General features: G+C 39.3%; 1 protein-coding gene across 1 annotated transcript in view; it reads left to right on the top strand.

Moving 5' to 3' along the window:
• Positions 1–5,658, top strand: part of LOC114049788 (unhealthy ribosome biogenesis protein 2 homolog) — a 46,279-nt gene extending 40,621 nt beyond the window's left edge. Inside the window, exon 10 of the mRNA XM_027871197.1 lies at positions 5,334–5,658. Coding sequence (XP_027726998.1) covers positions 5,334–5,531 — 198 coding nt within the window. The 3' untranslated portion in view covers positions 5,532–5,658. The remainder of the gene's footprint in view (positions 1–5,333) is intronic.
• The last annotated feature ends 15,166 nt before the right edge of the window (positions 5,659–20,824 follow it).

Below are 20,824 nucleotides of genomic sequence, written 5' to 3'. Positions count from 1 at the left end.
AACCTAGTTATCTTAGATAATTTAATGAAGAAAAGCAAAATTTTGAACTTCAGAGTTGCTAACTGTTATTCTGGGATATATTTTGCATGAGAAGCCTACAGTTTCTTGGCTTCATTCTTCATTTCTGACTTGCACTCCTCAATTTTTTATCTAGGCTGTCAGAATGCCTTGGGAGTTATCAAAGCCTTCAGGCTCCCAGACCCCCTTGGCAGCACATTTCGCATTTGGGCTTTAATTTGTTGTTTAATTTAGTAATGAAGAAAATTCCATATGCATTAGAGTCTTCTGCTTGAGAACCATAAATCTTTCCAGATGAGTGTTGCTATGTATGTAGACCATAAAACATTTATAAGTGTAATTAAAAACAAGACAGCAGTTGCAGCTGTTTAAATCTTTCCTTTAATTTTCCTTTAAATTTTTTTCAGGGTGGAGAGTTGGTAGGGGTGGGAGAATCAATCAGCACTCTGCGCAGTCCAGAGAAGCAGCAATGCATGACATACAGAATATTAAAATGTTAATGATCCTTCCATGCAATAATGTTGGCAAGATAGTGAAATTATTGCCACTTTCAACTCTTTTCCCTCTAGTTCAGCTTTATAGCTTTTGCTATAGATTATTAGTCTACAGAATAAATAATTTATACAGTTCTTTTAATCTAAGGATTTCCAAGCTATTTATGGATTTTTCATTACTTGTCCAGTGATTCAACAACAATTCAAACCAATTTTTAAACTATTCTGTGCAGGGCACTCACCTGCACTGCAGTTATGCAAAGGTAAAAAAAAAAAATGACAGACAGCATTTTCTAATTTTGAAGCAAAATTTCAGGCATTTTTCGTCAGCTCCACTTCATTTTTGGACTGGGCTACTGTGGAGTTAAACTTTCGGTTAAATCTCAGTATAGTGTAGTGGAAAGAACACTGCACTGGAAGCTAGAAGCCCAGAGTTTTAGCTAGAGGCATGTCACTTAACATCAGTTCCCTTGTGAAATGAGTATAATAATTCTTGTACTGCCTACCTCACTATTATCAGGGTCAAATGAGATAATGTATGTAAAAGCACTTTTTAAAAGTGATATTCATTATTATTTCATGTTCAGGTGAAAGTTGGTGGAGAAATGGAAAAACCTGGTGAACTAGGACCAGTGTGTGTCAGCTTCTTGATATTTGTAATTAGGCTTCATCTCTAAACCAGGCCGCATCTTTGTCCCATCTCTAGACAGTGAATTTAGACAGTTTTAGGCAGAACTGAGATGGAGTTGGGCATGGCTTCCTATTGCTTCTGATTTAGAATTTCCAGGGCAGCGTAAACTGGGAGTCTGAAGATATGTTTGCAGCTATGACCTGATATCAACATAAGATTACCTTTGATGCATACTTTTCAATTTAATTTAATCAATTTTTTTATATATATAATTGCCCCTGTCCTTTGGTTGAGAATTCATCTCCTATCCGTAACTATAAAAGGTATATGATCTGCTTATGTTATAAATTTTTTATGGAATGTAGCATAATGTGGTATTTCAATGGCTTATATACTCTCCCTGATAAGAGTAGTCCCTGCCAGAACTACAGATCATATATCTTTTTATCCATATCCTCCCATAAATCCAATATAGCTGATTCACCCAACTTATTAGAGACCTTTGTTTAAGTTTCTTGACAGTGGGTATCAGTGCAGCATGTGAACTGCCGTCAGTTATCCCTAATTCTTGATATGTGAGTGGCCACCCATCTAGTCATTAAACACTCTAGTGATATACTTAATGCTTAATGTATAATTCTTCTTTGATAATACTGAGTCTTTGCATTGCCCCTGTTTTAAAAAAGATAGGCTACTTTTGAAGGAAGAGGCTTGGTGTCATCAGAAGCTTTGCACAATTTCCCAGAGGCAGTCTAGCCTCCTTATAATCAGTTCTAAGCCCAGTTCTTTTTCCATGTTGAACATGTTTCTTTCTGCTCATGATACATCTATTAATTGACTGACTCTGTGGGCTTTCTTCCCAACTGAATATCATAGTCTGGACAACAGGCGTTCTGCATCCACTTGTTTTTTTTATATGGGTGGTTCGGCTGAATTCTTCAGTGATTATGGAATTAATTTGTAACTGTTGCAGTGTTCTGGGCATTAATGCAGTCAGCACAATGTCGTCCACATATAGGAGCATCTTGAGGACCTGATCAGCCACAGGGAACGGCTACAGGGGAGCCCCTCTGTATTTGAACTCTACACTGGACACCTCTCTCTGACAGTGGCAAACAACATAAATACGTCTTGTACACATTTAAGTGTTGACTTGAAGTCAGAAAGACTTAGATTTAAATCCTGCCTTCGGCACTGACTAGCTTTGGGACTCTGAGCAAGTCATTTAACCTCTTTCAAGTCCAGTTTCCTTATCTGTAAAAAGGGGACAATAATTTAATTTATCTCATAGGGTTGTTGTGAGGACTAAAGGACATCATATTTATATAGCACTTTGCAAATTAGTCAACAGTCAATAAACATTTATTAAGCACTGTGCTAAGTACTGTAGATACAAATACAAATAAAAAGATAATCCTTTCCCTCAAGGAGCTTACAGTTCAATGGGAAAAGACAACATACAAAAGGAATCTTTAAGGTGTGTTGTGGGGAGCAGGGGAAAGGTACCTGGCTTGGGAGGGTGAAAGAGAAGTCCAGAAGCAGTGTAGCAGATAGGAAATGGAGAGAAGACTGTGCTTATCAGCCTCTTCCTTAAATGGAGACCTTGGGGCCTCTGGACCTGCCCTTCAGTTAGAGGGTCCAGTCAGAGGGGCAGAGGGTACTGAGGAGGTGTGAGTACAAAGGCCGATTCAGTCTTATAGGATAATGAGATTTCCTAATGATTAATTTCCTGGGGAAGGAAGACATGATGGAGAAATTTGAAAAAAAAAAAAACAAAAAAAAAAAACAAAAAAGTCCAAAAGTAGTATAGCTGGTGGGAAAAAAGGGAAATAATAGCTAGCAATTGTTTTATGCCTCATTTGATATTATTAAACAGAGGGTTATTAATCAAAGTTTCCTCTGTTATTTAAAGTAATCTTGTTTGACTTTAATAACATATGCATGAGAAGTATTTTGTTCAGGGAGCCCTTTAAAGGAAGGTATCATTTTGTGCTACCAAATGATTTTTTTTTAAATTTTTTGCATTTTGCTAACAACCACAGTGGGATGTGTTATTCTTCACTCTTTTCAGTCATGCAACTGAAAGCCCACTGTAGAATATAATTTACAAGAGCCTGACTTCATTGTGGATATGCCTTGATAAGTGTGTAGGTTATTTTAAAAAAATTTATTGATGTAGTTTGCTTTTACATCACAACCCAATCCTTGCCCACCTCTGTTCCACAGTTTCTGCCATGTTCACTTATCTGTGGGTCAAATTTGTGATTTTGGGCTCAAAAGATAGCTCACTATGACTTTTCTTAGATTTCCTTATCACTACTCAGTGTTCTTTTTAGATCTTTCTTGGAGTAGCTGTGTATGGTGGTAAGTGGAGGAAAGGAACTGGGCTATGCCACTTCCTCCTACTCTGCCTTCTTGACTGGTCCTTTTAGGTTCTATACATCGAGGACTATAATGTTAAGAAATCAAATGTGGTGGTCCCACTGTCAGTGATGGAAAAAAATGATTTGTTGTAGAAATCTTGGAAGATATTTTTTATTTCTCATCTGTTATTTTTCCACTTTCATTCTTAACTGTTTATGGTGTAATCTGATGTAACTTGCTCTCCTTTTCAATCATCTACCAGTTCTCATTCTGTTGTGATAATTTTACAGATAAGTTTATATTCTAAACTAGTATTACTCTTAGCTGTCATATATCTGTCAAGAAGACCAAGCATTTGCTGACTGAAGCAATTTCTATGCTCTTTTTGTCTGATAATAGTGATTTAAACTTCCTTAGGAAATAGCGACAGTCTGTTTTGATTTCTATTTCTTTATCCATTTTTTTTTTGTATGAATAGCTTGTTTGTATTGTAGGGCAGGTTGGAGCTGTTAAAATTGCTTTTGTAGCTTCTTGTTTTTATTATTCTAGGTTGGTATTGATTTTGACCTTTTTTCTAACAAATTGATTATCTTACTGCACACAGCTGATTTGATAGAAATCTAATCAGGAGCTAGTTGTTTCCTATATAAGATGTAGTTTTTCAGATGCAATTTGGTGCTTACTTTATGCAGCACTTCCAAGCTCTCTTCTTGAAGAAAACATATTATATGTAGGTGTAAAATATCCATATAATCTATAAAACTTCGGTTTCTTCCTTTTCTTTATCTTGCAGCTTGTTTTCTAACTTTTTTTCACTGTCCTTTGGTCCTTTGTATTGTAGTCCTCAGGTATAAAAATATATGTTGATTTACTTTGAAGGGTCTTTTTGAGTAGTTCATAGACTTTCTTTACTTCTTAATCCTAGATATAGATATCTAAACTATCATTATCTTCATGGTGTCCTTTTGCTCATCATGAATGCTGCAATTCAAGATGAATAAGTTTCCTAGGAAATGGCATTTATTACTTGAAAACACCAAATAAGATCAACTCTACTAGTGTCCTTATTTTCACTTCTCCAGGGTGAACCTATGAGCTGTCCTTCCATTTAGCTTCACCTGCCTTTTGTCTTCTAGTTTCATTTATGGCATGAAATGTCATAAGTTCCTTTCTTTTATAGTAGGTTAGTCATTATACCAGGCTTATAAATTATAATGCTCTGATTTAGGATTCAAAGGGCCTGTTTCTGAGCTCCCGTTTTTCACAGTGGGACCAAAGAAGTAACCCTAATTATGCACACCCCTTCTCAGCCTGACTTTGTGTGTATATACCAATAGCCCTTGGGCTGTTAAGTACTACTCAAATCAGCAGTTGCCTTGCAATTTATTACTAATTATTTTGTACCATTGCTTATTAAATGGTACCATAGTTGACTAAAGAGTACAACTTATGTAGTGATTGGCAAAGTGGAAAATTTTAGATGAGTGTGCTTCTGGCTGTTAGGAATTATGATAATTTTTGCCACTGGTGAATATTTAAGAATCATTTTGTGATCTCAGTTCAAGTCCTCTGAAAATTAATTCCAGATGGTTGTTCTATTTGTTCTTTTTTTAAAATGCCTAAATCTCTAAACATATCCACATCCCCTTTAAAAAAAATTCAGCAATTTAAGCTGTATGCAAAACTGCCCTTATATTATATTGTCTTTAGTAAATTTTCTCAATTTGTGGGAAGATAATGGTTTTTTTTAAAACATGGGTTTTATTTTGCATTGACTTTCCCCATGGTTTTCTACTTTGAAAAATAAAAAGTTTTTCTCTTTCTAGGTGACTCTGTATCCAGCTGTGAAGAACCTGCTGAAGGAGGGAATTTACCTCATACTGGACCTCTGCATTGAACGGGACGTCCATTTCCTAAGGGCCTCGTTACAGCCTGGTGTAAGAGAAGTGTTTAAGGAACTGTACAATGACTATATCAAATATCACAAGAATAAAAACAGAGGGGAGGAAAAATATACTGCTTAATGCATTTTTGTAATAGCCTTATAAAATTGCTATTACTGATATTTTAAAATTATATTGAGCTTCTGAATTTAAGTGCAGCTTCTATTTAAAGGATAGAAAAAATTTTAAGTTTTATAATTTAAATGAATAGATGGAAAATCTCATTGGTTTTATATACAATGTCTTACTGTATATATAGCTATATGTTACTTTTGTATTATATTTTTATATACTTAGTTTTACTACTAATTCTAAAGCCAAGAATCTTGGAAATAGGATATAAAACATTGTTATCGCAATAAAAAAGCATTCCATGCACTCAGTCTCATTTTCACATGTGATTCTTGAGTGAGGTTTGTTTTTTCTCCTGTGAGAATTTTCACTATGATAGGTTGTCCACCAGGAAGCATCTTTGTGACTGCCCTTGCCATTGTTTTGTTCAAACCTTGGGACCTAAGGATCTGATTTGGCATTAATGATTCCAAATACTTTCTTAGGCCTTAGTGTTAGAGACCTGGAAGGGGGGATAAACTAGATGCCTTTGGGGCAATCATAACAGCTGATATCAAGGAGGGAGAATAACTCTGGATTTGAGGAATTGCTTGTCTTTGGGGGCTGTTGTTATTGCCCTGGGTATGTCCACTGAGCAGATGGCCTGGAGAGCTGCACCTGTGTATCCTTGTTGAATTTTGAATTTAGTAAAAGGGTTAACATTTTTTTTTTGGCCTCTTTTATCCAGTTTTTCCTGATCATGGTCTTCTTGTATTTGGTGCTACTTTATACCTGGCTTAAGACAATGATGAATGGAATATTTTGGGATGGGACTTCACTGGACACTTATCTTACCCCTTCTCTCTCTCTTCTCTATCCCAGTCTGGGATATGACTGAAGAGAGATTTGGTCAAAGCTCTGAGATAGGGTTAAACAGAGAAACCTTTCTGTTTCTACGTAACTTATCATCTTGAGCATTGTGCCTTATTTTGTTGCATGTTTCTCTTTTTTCTTAGTCTTCAACAAGCATTTATTAAGCACCTACTATGTTCTGGGCACTGGGAATATAAAGCCAAAAATGAGACAGTTCTTGCCTTCAAGGATCTTACATTCAAGGAGAGGCAAATGTGTGTTTCTGTGCATATATATGCATATATACATACGTATACATACACATGTGCACATACACAAAATAAATGAAAGATTATTGGTGGGGAGGTAGGATTCAGTAGTAAAGCTTTTAACCTCAACCTTGTTTAATTGAATTAAAAGGAGATTTTAGTTCTCTCTCCTAGGAAGTTAGAACAACTTAGAGTTTCTCTGGATTTAGGGATTAAGTTGGTGGCAATTGAAGAGAAAGGGAGAGATTTTAGGGGGAAGGCAGCGGTTTTGAAATGGCAGTGGTGCAAAGTTTACTAGGAAGGTTCTTCCACCATGTTTAAATATTCTGTGTTACTTGCTGACCTTGAAAATATTGTTGAAATACTTTTTCTACTTTCCATTTGAGCATACATTCAGTTTGATCTGGAAATATGCAACATGCATTATTGATGTGGTCTAGAGGTTAGGGGTCCTGGAATCCCAAAATCATGATACCCAGGGCCTGCCTGAAAGAATTAGACCCAAGCCTTCTTGCAACCAAAAACAAGGTTTATTGAAGATTTGCCATATTAACTAGACTCTGAAGGAATCTAAACATCTATGGGCTACTGGCTAGATTGTGAAAATCTGTGCATCTTAATGGAGACAAGATGGACTTTGTATACAGAAAGATTGTGGGAGGGATCTAGGAGTGGCCAAGTAGTCCATGAGGTAATAGAATTACCAAGGGTGGGAAATGGAACCTAGGTGGGACCAAGAGTGGGAAGTGGCCTGGGGCCATAGGGAGGCAAGACAATGGAGGGGGGATTGGATGTAGTCACAATGGAAGACCAGTTGATGGGATTATAGCCTCAGGCAAACGCCAGAGATTTGGCCTTGTGGGAAAGTCCAGGATTTTTCCTTTCTGGGGCCCAGATTCCAACCCCATCATTATGAATCTTGAGTCCGTCACCTGGAAGAAATGGCCTGACTGAAGGGGTGGTGGGACATTACCATTATCCAGATGCTTTTGGGGTAAAGGTGTTGAAATTGTTGCTATGTTCTTCAAAAATTATTCAAAATTATTAAAATTATTCAAAATTTGCATAATCACAGATTTTATGACAAACATTTTTGCAAAAAGGGATGCAACCATTATGTGAAGCTTTTTTTTTTTAATTTTAAAAAATCATTTATTACTAAACTGTCTTTGGTGCAAGATTAGGATGCACAGGATACTTGTGAATGCACGTTAAAATGGAATACTGACAATGCCTGTGGGCTGAGAATTCTAGGCTCAGGGCTTGCAATGTACTAGAGATAAATGCGTATCCATATGCCACTTGTGAATACATTGCTGCTGTTTACCTTCTAAGCAGAGTGATGAACAGAATTATACTGATGGGGTTGGAATCTGGGCCCCAGAAAGGAAAAACCCTGGACTTTCCCACATGGCCAAATCTCTGGCTTGCCTGAGGCTATAATCCCATCAACTGGCCTTTTGTTGTGGCTACACCCAATCTCCCCTCCATTGTCTTACCTCCCTATGGCCCCCAGCCATTTCCCACCCTTAATCCTAGCTAGGCTCCATTCTCCCTTGGCCACGGGGTCCAGGTCCCAGGAGTTGTGTTCACCCCAGCTTATTTGCCACTCCCATCCAGATCTCCTTAGGCCCTTCCTCTCATCACCCCAAACTACTTGACCACTCCTAGATCCCTCCCACAGTCATTCTGTATGTAAGGTCCATCTTGTCTCCATTAAGATGCTCTGATTTTTAGAATCTAGCCACTGGCAGTTTTTCACAATCTAGCCAATAGCCCACAAATGCTCAGATTCCTTAAGAGTCTAGCTAATATGGCGAATCTTCAATAAACCTTGTTTTTGGCTGTAAGAAGGTTTGGGTCGAATTCTTTCAGGCAGGACCCAGGTGTTGTGATTTTGGGATTCCAGGACCCCTAACCTCTAGACCGCATCAGTACCATGTGACCATTGATTACACAATGAAAGATTATAAACCAATTTTTGGACTGAAAAAACAGGGCATGATGATTATGCAGTGGCGACGATTATGCTGTGAAATACAGTTGTTTTCACAATCTCTCCAATTCCCCTTTTCCAAAATATAATTATAATCAGAATTTATATTTGAACATTTTAAATTTTGTATCCAAAGTTGCTGCCTATCTGACCACATATCCTCTTAGTTGTCAAGTCTCGTTGATTCTCCTTACATACCTCTTCTTCTCTCCACGCACACCTTGGTTCAGGCTCTCATCACCTCTTACTTAGACAATTGTAGTTGCTTCTCAATTGGTTTCTTTAACTCAAGTCTCTCCCCTCTCCCATCTGTCCTCCATCTAGCTGCCAGAGCCATAACCGTACAGCACAGATCTGACCAGGTCATTCCCCTACTCAGTAAAATCCAGTGGCTCTCTATTACCTCTAAGGTCAAGTAGAGTGAAGACCTTTACAACATGGCACCACCCTACCTTTTCAGCCTCATGCATTTCTACTTTTCACGTACTATACACTCTAGTCCAGCCTTAGCCTTGTGTTCCTAGTTCTTGCTGTTCCTCACACATGGCACTCCCATGTCTGTGCTTTTGGCCAAAGCTATAGTAAGAACAGTAGGAGGAATGAATGCACCACCTCCTCTCCAATTCTTACAATCCCTAGTTTCCCTCCAAGCTCTGCTTAATGCCCTCTCCTACACTAGGCCTTTCCTAATCTACTCAGCTACTAATATTTCCCACAACAAGATGTAAAGACAAGGACTATTTTAGTTTTGTCTTTATATTCACAGTATAGAGCACAGTGCCTGGAATATAATAGACAGTTATTAAATACTTGATGATTAACTGATGCTATTGGGGGGGGCGGTGGTAATATCCCAAGATCCTAGGCTAGGTGGTACAGTGGATGAAATGCTGAGTCTGGAGTCAATCTGAGTTCAGATCCAACTTCAGACATTTATTAGCTTGTGTGACCCTGGTCAAGTCATTTAACTGCTGTCTACCTCAGTTTCCTCAACTGTAAAATGAGGATAATAATAGCACCTACCCCACAATGTTGTGAGGAACAAATTAGGTACTATCTGTAAAGTACTTAGCATAGTGCCTGGCCCATAGTAGGGCCATTGTTAAATGGGGCACGAGGGGAGGACAAAGCAAGAGGGGCCTCCCACTGGACTGTAGGTCTCTCTACTGCCCAGCCATCCCTGGGACAGACAAGGCCAAGTGAGAGGAAAAGTGAAGGAAGGGGAAAGACAAAGGAGGAAGGGCTAGCATCCAGGAGGAGACAGCTCACTAAAGAACCATAGTATGAATCATCAAGAATTATTCATCAACAATGAGAAATTAAAAGAAAACAGAGTTAAGCAGTCTTTGAAATGCAAATATAGTGGGCAAAAGAAACTTAAGAAAAGTACATTTTGCATTTGCTTTGAAAAACAATGTGTGTATGCCAGTATAATAGAATATTGGTACACTGCAAAAAATAATGGATATGATGGCTCCTCAGATGCATGGGAAGACTTATCTGAACGGATGCTAATGTGAAGGAAGCATGACCAGGAAAACAAATATAAACAATGACTACAGCAATGTAAATGGAAAGAACAAATCATCCAAACAGAATTCTGTGAAATTATGAGAAAGCTTGGCCCCCAAAGAAGAAATTGTAAATGCATCTACCTCTCTCTCTGTCTCTCTGTCTCTCTCTCTCTCTTTCAGAGATGGGATGCTGCAAAATGTAGCATCAATCAATAAGCATACTTTGTGCCAGACACTGTCCTGGGCACTGGACATACGAAGACTAATATGGGCTTGAAGGCTTTGTAAACTATCTGAAAGAGACAACGTGAACGTAGTATAGATATATACAAAACATACAAGGTAATTTGAGGGAAAGGCACTAGCAGCTGGGGAAATCAGAAACACCTGAATCTGATGTCAGATTTGGTAGATATGTTGGTTGGTCTGTCTGAACTATTTTTATTCTCTTATTTTATTCTTTTTTTTTAAACTAAAGGCTCTCTGGGAAAGGGAGGAGAGAGGAATAAATTGGGAAATGTTGAGTCTTTTTTCAGTCGTGTTCAACTCTGCATGAACCCTTTTGGGGTTTTCTTGGCAGAGATACTGGAGTGGTTTGCCATTTCCTTCTTCAGTTCATTCTACAGATGAGGAAACTGAGACAAACAAGGTTAAGTGACTTACTCACAGTCACATAGCTAGTAAATGTCTTTTGAACTCAGGAGTCTTCCTGACTCCAGGCGCAGGGCCCTGTCAACTGAGCCACCTAGCTGCCATCATTGGGAAATGTAGGCAATCAATAAACAAATGGTATCACTAAAACAAAGAAACAAACAGTAACAATGTGTGATAAAAAGCAAATTCTGGATCAATGATTGATGAAAGGTAGCTACTTCAAGAATTCTTTCACCCTTTCAGAAATATCAGCCACCTGCCTTTTCTTTTTCTTTTAAAATATGAAATTATGTTCTGTGGATAATAGTGGACTTGGAATCAGGAAGATATGACTTTAAATCCTGCCTCAGACATTTACTAGGTCTGTGACCCCAGGCAAGTCATCCCCATACTCATTAAACTCCAGTGGCTCCCTATTACCTCCAGGATCAAATACAAAATCCTCTGTTGGTATTCAAAACTCTTCATAGCATACTTTCTCTCCAACCTTTCCAGTGCTCTATGCACTCACACTTTCAGTGCAGTGACACTGGCCTCTATACAGTTCCTTGAACAAGAGACTCCATATCTTGGCTCCAGGCACTTCTACTGGCTGTCCCTCATGCTTGGAATGCTCTCACTCCTTAACCCCACCTACTGGCTTTCGTCAAGTCCTAACTAAAATCCCTTCTACAAGAGGCTTTTCCCAAACCCTCTGAATTCTAGTGTCTGCCCTCTGTTGCTTATTTCCTGTTTATTCTGTATATATAGCTTGTTTGTACATATTTGTTCACTTGTTTTCTCCCCCATTAGATTGTGAGCTCCGTGAGGACAGGGACAGTCTTTTGCCTTTCTTTGTATCCCCACTGCTTAGCACAGTGCCTGGCACATAGTAGGTGATTAATCAATAAGGAGTAGAAGAGAGAGAATGCAGACCAATGAAAATAAGATTTAAAAAGAAAGCTAATTATAATAGGTGCTTCCTTTTTTCTCATTCTCTTCTAAACTCTCTATAGTCTAATTTTTGTCTCATCATTCAACTGAAATTGCTCATGGAGGGGTCTAAGGAAGCTGTGAATGGGAGTGATCAGTAAGCTGGGGTGAACAGAACTCCTGGGACCTGGACAATGGAGCCTAGCTAGGATTAAGTATGGGAAATGGGCAGGGGCCATAGGGAGGTAAGACTATGGAGAGGAGATTGGGTGGAGCCACAATGAAAGGCCAGTTGATGGGATTATAGCCTCAGGCAAAAGCCAGAGATTTGGCCATGTGGGAAAGTCCAGGGTTTTTCCTTTTTGGGGTCTAGATCCCATCCTCATCAGTAAGTGTCTGAGGTCAGATTTGAACTCAGGTCCTCCTGACTCTAGAGCCTTTATGCCACATAGCTGCCATGGTCTCCCTGCCTCAATTCTGTCCCCACTCCATTCTATCCTCCACTCAACTGCCAAAATGAACTTTTGAAAACATAGGTTCAACTGATGGGATTGGGATCTGGACTCCAGAAAGGAAAAATCCTGAACTTTCCCACATGGCCAAATCTCTGGAATTTGCCTGAGGCTATAATCCTATCAACTGGCCTTTTGTCATTGCCTAAAAAGCCCAGTCTTCCAATTCTAGCCTAGCTCTCCATTGTCTTACCTCCCTATGGCCCCTTCCCACCCTTAATCCTAGCTAGGCTCCATTCTCCCTTGGCCACGAGGTCCAGGTCCCAGGCCTTCTGTTACCTCACAGTTCCCACAGACTACTTGGCCACTCCTAGATCTCTCCCATAGTCTTTCTGTATGTAAAGTCCATCTTGTCTCCATTAAGGTGCTCAGATTCTTATAATCTAGCCTCTGCTCAGATTTTTACAATCTAACCAATAGCTCATAGGTGCTCACATTCCTTAACAGTCTGGCTAGTATGGCGGATCTTTAATAAACCTTGTCTTTGACTGAAAGAAGGCTTGGCTCGAATTCTTTCGAGCAGGACCTGTGTGTCATGATTTTGGGGTCCCAGCGCCCCTAAACCTCTAGACCTCATCACAACCGTGTCACTCCATTACTCAATTATTGTTGTTGCTGGTCCTTCATTCTTGAAGAGGACCAGTGATATCACAAAAGTGATGTCTTGACGTGCACATGAATTAGATTTAAGTGAGGCAGAGCTGAGTAAAGATATCAGCTTCTCTCCCTTCAAGTCCAGTGGCAAGACAAAAGTCTAGAAGACTGACGATAGCCTGGGATGCAGTGGGTGACCTGGGTCTTTTTAACTTAAAGTCTTTCCCAGGTCTCAGTTTGAGGCAATGCCCGTTCAGTGATTTAGGGCTAGGTAAGAATTGAGACAAAAGTCTCAGTCTGGGAGTTTCTGGCCCAAACAGAAAACAATTGCTATTTTCACTCACTCTAAAACCATCAAAACCCAAACAATGAGCAACAAAGGCTTGGGCTAGGGCCTGTTATTGGCCATTCAATGAAAGCCAGAGTGATTTGGGTTTAAAGGTGTACTCAGATAGCTCTATTTGAATCACAATGGGCTTTTTAAAAGCTTGTTTATTTCAGAGCTATATTTCAAGAAATCATGAATGAAAACTGCACTGGACAAAGAGCAAATTGTCCCAGCTTTAAAAAAAAAAAAGAAAGAAAAAAAAAACCTAGCTCTAAACTCTAAGATAACTTAAAAAAATGTGACCAAAAATTATATTCTTCTGGACATAACACCCACATGTAAGGGTATGATGGAGAGTTGGAGAGAGGAGGAGAAGCCGTCACCTCAATAAACTTCATTAAACCTCCAACATCAATTAGAAAGTCCTTTATTTAGCATTTAAAGGTCTTCATAATTTAGCCACTTCCTACCTTATCACTCTATGCATGCCATGATCTAGCTACATTGGCCTACTTGCTATTCTTCACACAGAGAAGCCCATTTCCGTTGCTCATGCCTTTGTATTGGCCTTCCCTCATGCCTGGGATGCTCTTAGTTTCTCTGGTTTCCTTCATGGCTCTGCTCAAATCCCACCCTCTCAGGAGGCCTTTTCTAGTCCCCTTCCTCCAGCTGCCATATCTTCCCCTTTCAGATGACTTCTATTACCTTTACATAAAATTTGTAGGTACCTAGTTATTTACATGTTGTCTGTTACTGATGGTGTTGGGATCTGGGCCCCAGAAAGAAAAAACCCTGGACTTTCCCACATGGCCAAATCTCTGGGTTAGCCTGAGGCTATAATCCCACCAACTGGCCTTTCAATGTGGCTCCACCCAATCTCCCCTCCATTGTCTTACCTCCCTATGGCCCCAGGCTATTTCCCACCCTTAACCCTAGCTAGGCTCCATTGTCCAGGCCTCAGGAGTTCTGTTCACCTGGCCACTCCCATCCAGATCTCCTTAGGCCCTTCCTCATCACCCCAAACTACTTAGCCACTCCTAGATCCCTCCTACAGTCTTTCTGTATATAAGGTCCATCTTGTCTCCATTAAGATGCTCAGATTCTTAAAATCTAGCCACTGCTTAGATTCTTATAATCTAGCCATGGCTCAGATTCCTAAAAATCTGGCTACTGTTGGGATTTTTATAATCTAGTCACTGCTTACTCATGTTCAGACTCCTTAAGAGTCTGCCCAATATGATGAATGTTCTAATAAACCTTGTCTTTGGCTGAAAGAAGGCTTGGGTCGAATTCTTTCAGGCAGGATCTGCGTGTTGTGATTTTGGGGTCCCTGCACCCCTGAACCCCTAAACCGCATCATTACTAGAATGTGAATTCCTGGAGAGCAAGGACCATTTTGGCCTTTCTTTGTATCCTCAGGGCTTAACACAGTGCCTGGAACATAGTAATTCTCATTGCTTAAAAATGCTTGTTGACTGCCTAACTGATTATGTTCACTTGCTTTTGGGGCTTGTTTATCCCTTCTACCTTTTTTTTTTCTTTAATCTATTTTCTTTCCAAGCATCTTAGTTCATTAAAAAAAAGTCTTTCAGTTCTTCCATCCACTTTAAGAGTTCTTGTGGCCAATTCATCTTTATCCTCTGAGGTCCTTCTTGTGATTGTTTTGGAGCCATTGACTTCCTCTAAGGCTTTTTCTTGGGACCCAACAATATTTCTTCATTGTAGTACCTCCCCCCTCCCCATCAATGGTTCATGTCCATAGCTTCAGTTCTTGAATTAAGACTTTGTGCTAGGGTAAGTATCTGCCTCCCATTGTCGGATGGGGTGGCTAGGCCCAGGTCCTGCCCCTGATGAAGTATGGAAGTCACTACCCTGTTTCAGTCATGGATGGGGTAGCTAGGTTTTGGTCTCACTCTCTCCACTGTAGTCTATGGGTGAGGTATTGCCTGAGGCCAGGCCTGGCCTGGGTTTTGAGGTCAGATCTGCACTGGGGCCAGACCCCTCCTACTCCTGCAGCATGCAGCTTATTTCTGTTTCTACAGGCGTCTCAGAGAGTCACACTGGACTCATTTTTGCTTTTAATTTAATTTTTTTTTAAATTTCCAGCACTTAGCTTAATACCTGTCACATAATTATCACTTAATAAATGCTTGTTAATTGATTATTAATTGATTATCCTTTTCTTTGAGCAGTCACTTACTAGACATGCTGGCTTTAGATTAGTCTCTTAGATTATCATCCCCAGACCCCTGTTTTGTGCTAGCTTCAAACTGTCCCCTTATATAGTTACATATCAGGAGCCCTCAGCCACAGAGTGTGGAAATAAGTGGAGAAACCCCTTGTTTCAGATTCTGTCTTCTTGTGCAGTCTTCTATGAAGTGAAAGAGCTCAGTGGTGTATTTCTTTTGTTCCATTAGCAGGGGAATATCTTTTACCTTTCTTTGTATCCCCAACACTTAGCACAGTGCCTGGCACATAGTAAGCATTTAATAAGTATTTATGGATTGTTGTTTAATATGGCACTGTTCATTGTTTTAGTAGTTTGTCCTCAGGGAAGCTGGATTTGATTAGAACCTTTCACATAACTTAGCCAAAGGTCCTTGAGTTGTACTTTTAAGAGGTCCAATTTCACTCCTTTCTTAAGCTTTTTTTTTTTTAATTGATTAGGTGTTTCAACTACTCTGAGAGTTCTGGTAGACTGTTTCATTCTATCTTCTGAGGTTCCTGTTGTTGTTATTATATATTTATTCTTTTCCTTTGGGGAAGTTGGGTTTCTCCTCACACTGTTTTACTCCAAGTTATCTCTTCATTGCACTGGAAGTTTTTGCGGTGTGTGTGTGTGTGTTATTAATTTCTTTAGCTTTTCCATTAAATTTCTTACAGAAATTTCATTGTGAAGATTTCTTGGCTTCCCTCTCTTCAGTTATTTGATGAATTTCTTGCTGTTTTCACACACTAAAGGGAAGCATATCATAACCAATACCTTTCACTCAGCAATTTCTCTGGAAGCTCCTTTGATTGAATTTTTTATATCTTTTTCCTACTCCCTCTACCTTTTTCTCCATTTAGCTAAATCAAAGATTCTTAATCTGGAGCCAGTGAACTTAATTTTTTTTTTTTTAGAGAACTGTATTTCAATAGAATTGGTTTCCTTGATAATCCTATGAATCTTACTTTGTGTATTTAAAAACATAATTTTGAGAAGGTGTCCATGGACTTCATTATACTGCCAAAGGGTTCCATGACACCAAAAAGTTTAACAGCACTCAATCTAGGTGTGATGGGATGATGGGACCTGGACCCCTAAAAGGAAAAGACCATGTCTTTGAAAGCAACCCAGTCCCTGAATTTTCTCATACATTTCAGCAGCCCAGATCACAGGAGCCTCTACCCCAGGCCACCTATATAACTTAATTAGCTTACTTCATATTCCTTTCATTATTGCACCTGGCCCACCCCGGACTACTTAATACTCCTTTCACTATATTACATCTGGCCCACTCCAAACTATTTACTGCTCCTTAATCCTATCCAGATCCTTTTACCTTCCTTTTTGTATATAAGCATCAGTCTCACCCCTATTAAGTTGCAGGTTCTCTAGGAACCCTGCCTGCTTCTATTGGCATTACAATAAACCTTGTTATTTGACTGGAAGAAGGTTTGAGTTTGTGAGTTCATTCTAGGCGATCGTTGCCTGGTACCCTGACGTTTAGGGGTTCCCAGCAACTCCAAACTGCATCAGGTGGAATGTGATCAGTGGTTTTCCTTGCCTTAGTATCTGGAAATGGCAGTTGTTCTAATATCCCTATTTAACATGGAAGTTGTATTTTCTGCTGTTTAATATTAACTATGTGTTAAAAGTTTTATAAAATGCAATGCTGTGATTTTTATAAAACTTTGTAACACTGAATTATATAAATGGAAGCTATTATTCTGTACTTAAGTCATATAGCATGCATAAGATTAGTTGATGGTGGTATTTTTCTTTTACAGTTGGGAAATGGAGCTGAAGAGATCAGGTGACCTTCCCCAAGGTCATAGGATCTAGACAGCTTCAATTAAAATGAAGGTTCTTGCCAACTGATCCAGTCAGGTATTCAGGCCAGCCACTCACCCTAACCGTATAAGTTGTTTTATTCGTTTTATTTTTCTTGCTCTTTTAAGTTAGAAAGGGCAAATGGCTAATACTATGCTAGTGTTTTAACTGGTGTGGAAATCTTGCTGTAAAATGTAGCAGCTCCTGAATTGTCCTGATGGTGGCAGTGCAAGGTCATGTCTAAAGCTCTGTCACTCTCAAAAAGCATAAGATCAGGAAAAGGTGATGTTAATAGTCCCTGCCTTGGATGTAAGGGAAAACAAAGAGGGGCACTCACTTGATTGGTCATACATATGGTCTGTAGCATATCCCTAGTAATAGAAATCTAATCTAAATTTCTCATAACCATTTCCATTTTCATTTGTAGGCTATCTTAATATTAATTCCAAAACTCTTTAACTCTAGCTTGCTGATTCATACTGGAATCCAGTAAGCTGGAAAGCTGGAAAAGATTTTAAATATAATTTAATCAAAACTCTTCATTTTACAGGTGGGGAAACAGAGGGCCAGAAGTAGTGATTTCTTTAAGGTCACACAGACAATAAATGAGAGCCTGGGATTAGGCTTGAGGTATTTTGATTCTTGGACCTGCACTCCTTCCATTACACAGTGCTGCCTCCAAAGTTTAAAATAAAACATTGGGGGGGAGGGGAGCGGGAAGGGACAGTATTTTTAATGTTCTTTTTAGTTACCCTGATTGGCATGAATATCTGGGGACAAGAAAACGGTTTGAGAGGACTAGCATTACATGCAGGCAGAGTAGTATGATTTGGGTATGTAATTTGAAGGACCTTCCCTCAACACTATCAGAACCAACTCTCTCATTAGTCTTACATAGTATGTGAAATCTATATATGCTTAGTTTGGGTTAAAGCATTGAAATCCTTAGTAAAATATTATCTAAGAGATGGGAAAAGATTAATTCATTAATATGCATTAATAACTTAACTGAATTAGTTTATTAGATTAGTCCTAGCAGTGGACTTGGCCCTGAAACAATGGAACATAGAATAAATGCCTAAGTTCTTACAGTTATAGAGAAGAGAGTAAGACTGAATATTTAAAGGTACTGCTGGGAAGGGTAAGGCTCAATGTATTGCTGTAGTAGAGGGGAGATGGGTCAGGGAAGGAGAAATTCCAGGAAACAGATTTTTTTACAACAGCCTATTTCACGACTTTGGATATTATTCCATCCCTGCACATCATTCCATCTTTTTTTCTCTTCACTTACTCTCCCATTGTCCATTCTGTAGAATGATCTTTCATGTTAATAAATGATATGAGTTTATATGGAATTCCGAAAAATAAGGAAAATATGTATGTATTCATGCATATAAAAAAGAAAATTTTAAAAATTTCCCTGAGCCCACATTTTACAGTCCTCCCCCCACCCAAAAAAGATGAGGCTGTCCTATAGCAAGAGGAAGGGATAACTGATAGACAGCCCATGTGGTTTACTGGTATTTATGAAATGTTAAGAGAGCAGAGGAAGGCACTTAGAGTGGATCACCCATGAAGGATTTACAGAAGCACATGGACAAGAGTTATACAGGATGGGCAGACATAGATGGGTTGCATCATTGAAGGGAATATTCACATTGATGGGACCATAGATTATTTGAAGTATTAAAAAAGGAAATTATCCATATAAATTAATTTGATGCTGTTGGTGTATCAGACTTTTGCACTGTTTAGTTGACGTCCTAATGATTCTTGTGAGTCTTATCTAGGAGTCCTGTCAAGAGAAAGGTCAGATTCTACTTTCCCCACGAAGATCTTTGAAATATAGTTTGATGCCACCATGAAAGAATCATGAGGAATTTGGAGACTGGTTAATAGGATATCCTACAGTCCATGGTGTTTGCTGAAAGATGGGTCTTGGGCTGGGAAAAGCAATTTGATTGAGGGAGTGCTTGGGGAGAAGAGGCTGAGAGGGAGCTACAAGGGAGGAGTCAAATGAGGATGGCCAGCACACAGCATGTCTGGACGCTTCATAACCGACCAGAGGCAGCAATATCAGCAGTGACCATACCAGAAGATAAGCCCCATGCATTTCTGAGTGATTCCCAGTTGTCATATAAACTGTGCTCCTAATCCATCTTCTCTCCCCCTTTTCTGCCCCCTCCCATTCCTGAAATGGAATTTTCAGGCTGGACAGTGTCCTATTTCCCTGTTAAGCTACTTCCTCAATGTAATAAATGGTATGTTGTATGCCTGATTCATTTAATTAAAGGGTTATTCACCTCTGTTGTGCAGATGTATCTTTGATTGTGATCAGAGTGTGCAGATTAGGAGAGGACAGAAGTTTTGTATTTTACAAAATATTTAAACTTAGATCCTATATCCTTCCTTGGTGATCATTGAGACTACCTGGGGTCATAATGGATTAATTTTATAATCTTTTTAAACCCACAGGAATAGGAAAAAGATTACATGTTGATTTGAGATGTTTACTTCCCAGGAATCTAAAATTTCATGGGCTCAGCTCAGTAGGAGAGCATTGTACTGGGTCCCTAAGGCTAAGGAGCTTCCCCTCCCACCAGTCCCTGGAGAAAGAGATGAAGGGAAGGAATTAGAGGAGAAAGTCTCACCTCCAAGATGGCCCAATAGGTAGAGATAGGAGTGGTCTGTGAGAGTTTTGACTTTGCCCTTCTTTCTAATTTGGGAAGGGGAGGGCAGAGAGTAGATTTTTCATATTCCACAGTGACACTTAATTTTATAAAGTCAATTATTTGGTGATGGGTGTTAGAACCACTGTGATGATGCATAATATTCTGTTTCTTCTTTCCTTTCTTCTTCCTCAGTCTACATTTCTAAAAACTCCTTTCTTCTTTTCCCTCCTTTTATAATTTCCTTTTCTCTTTTTGCAGAGATAATTCTTCCTGTTTTTAATCCCCCCCCCCCGAAATCCAGTAAACAAGACAGTGTGGTATTTAATCCAGATTAAGAGAGACCTTAAATTTAACACCCACCCCCCCACTCCCTTTGACTCCACTGCCTGGATAAAAACCACCAATGGCAACATGTTTCTTACTGAGAGATTCTAGACTTCTTTGCTTGGCATTTCATGATGTGATCTCTACCCGCCTTTCCTTTTCTTTCTCACTACTCCCTTACATATTACTAGCCTGGCTACTTGCTGTTCATCAAATACATCCCTCATTTTCCTGCTTCCATGTTAATTATGGGTACATCATAGAGATAACCATAAACTCTGTTTGGCATTCAAAGCCTTTCATTAACCTCCCTGTCCACCTTACCTTTCCAGTTTTCTTATACTTTACACTCCCCTGCTTACTCTTCAATCCAGTAACAATAGCTTCCTTGTTGTTCCTCAGTCCAGACACCACATCTCCTGACTGAGCATTTCGCTTGACTGTTCTCTAGGACTGGAATGCTCTCACTCCTCTCATGTGCCTCCTGGCTTACTTCAAGTCCCACCTACATTCCACTTTCTATAGGAAACCTGTCCAAATTCTTCTTAATTCTAGGGCCTTCCATTTCTTAATTATTTCCTATTTATCCTGTATATAGCTTCTTTGTAAACATTTGTGTGCTTGTTGTTTATCCTGTTAGATTGTGAGCTGCTTGAGGGC

The sequence above is a fragment of the Vombatus ursinus genome, unplaced genomic scaffold (genome assembly GCF_900497805.2).
Source record: "Vombatus ursinus unplaced genomic scaffold, bare-nosed wombat genome assembly UNPS02014798.1, whole genome shotgun sequence".
NCBI classification, from domain to species: domain Eukaryota; kingdom Metazoa; phylum Chordata; class Mammalia; order Diprotodontia; family Vombatidae; genus Vombatus; species Vombatus ursinus.
This window is presented reverse-complemented; position numbering and strand designations above follow the sequence as displayed.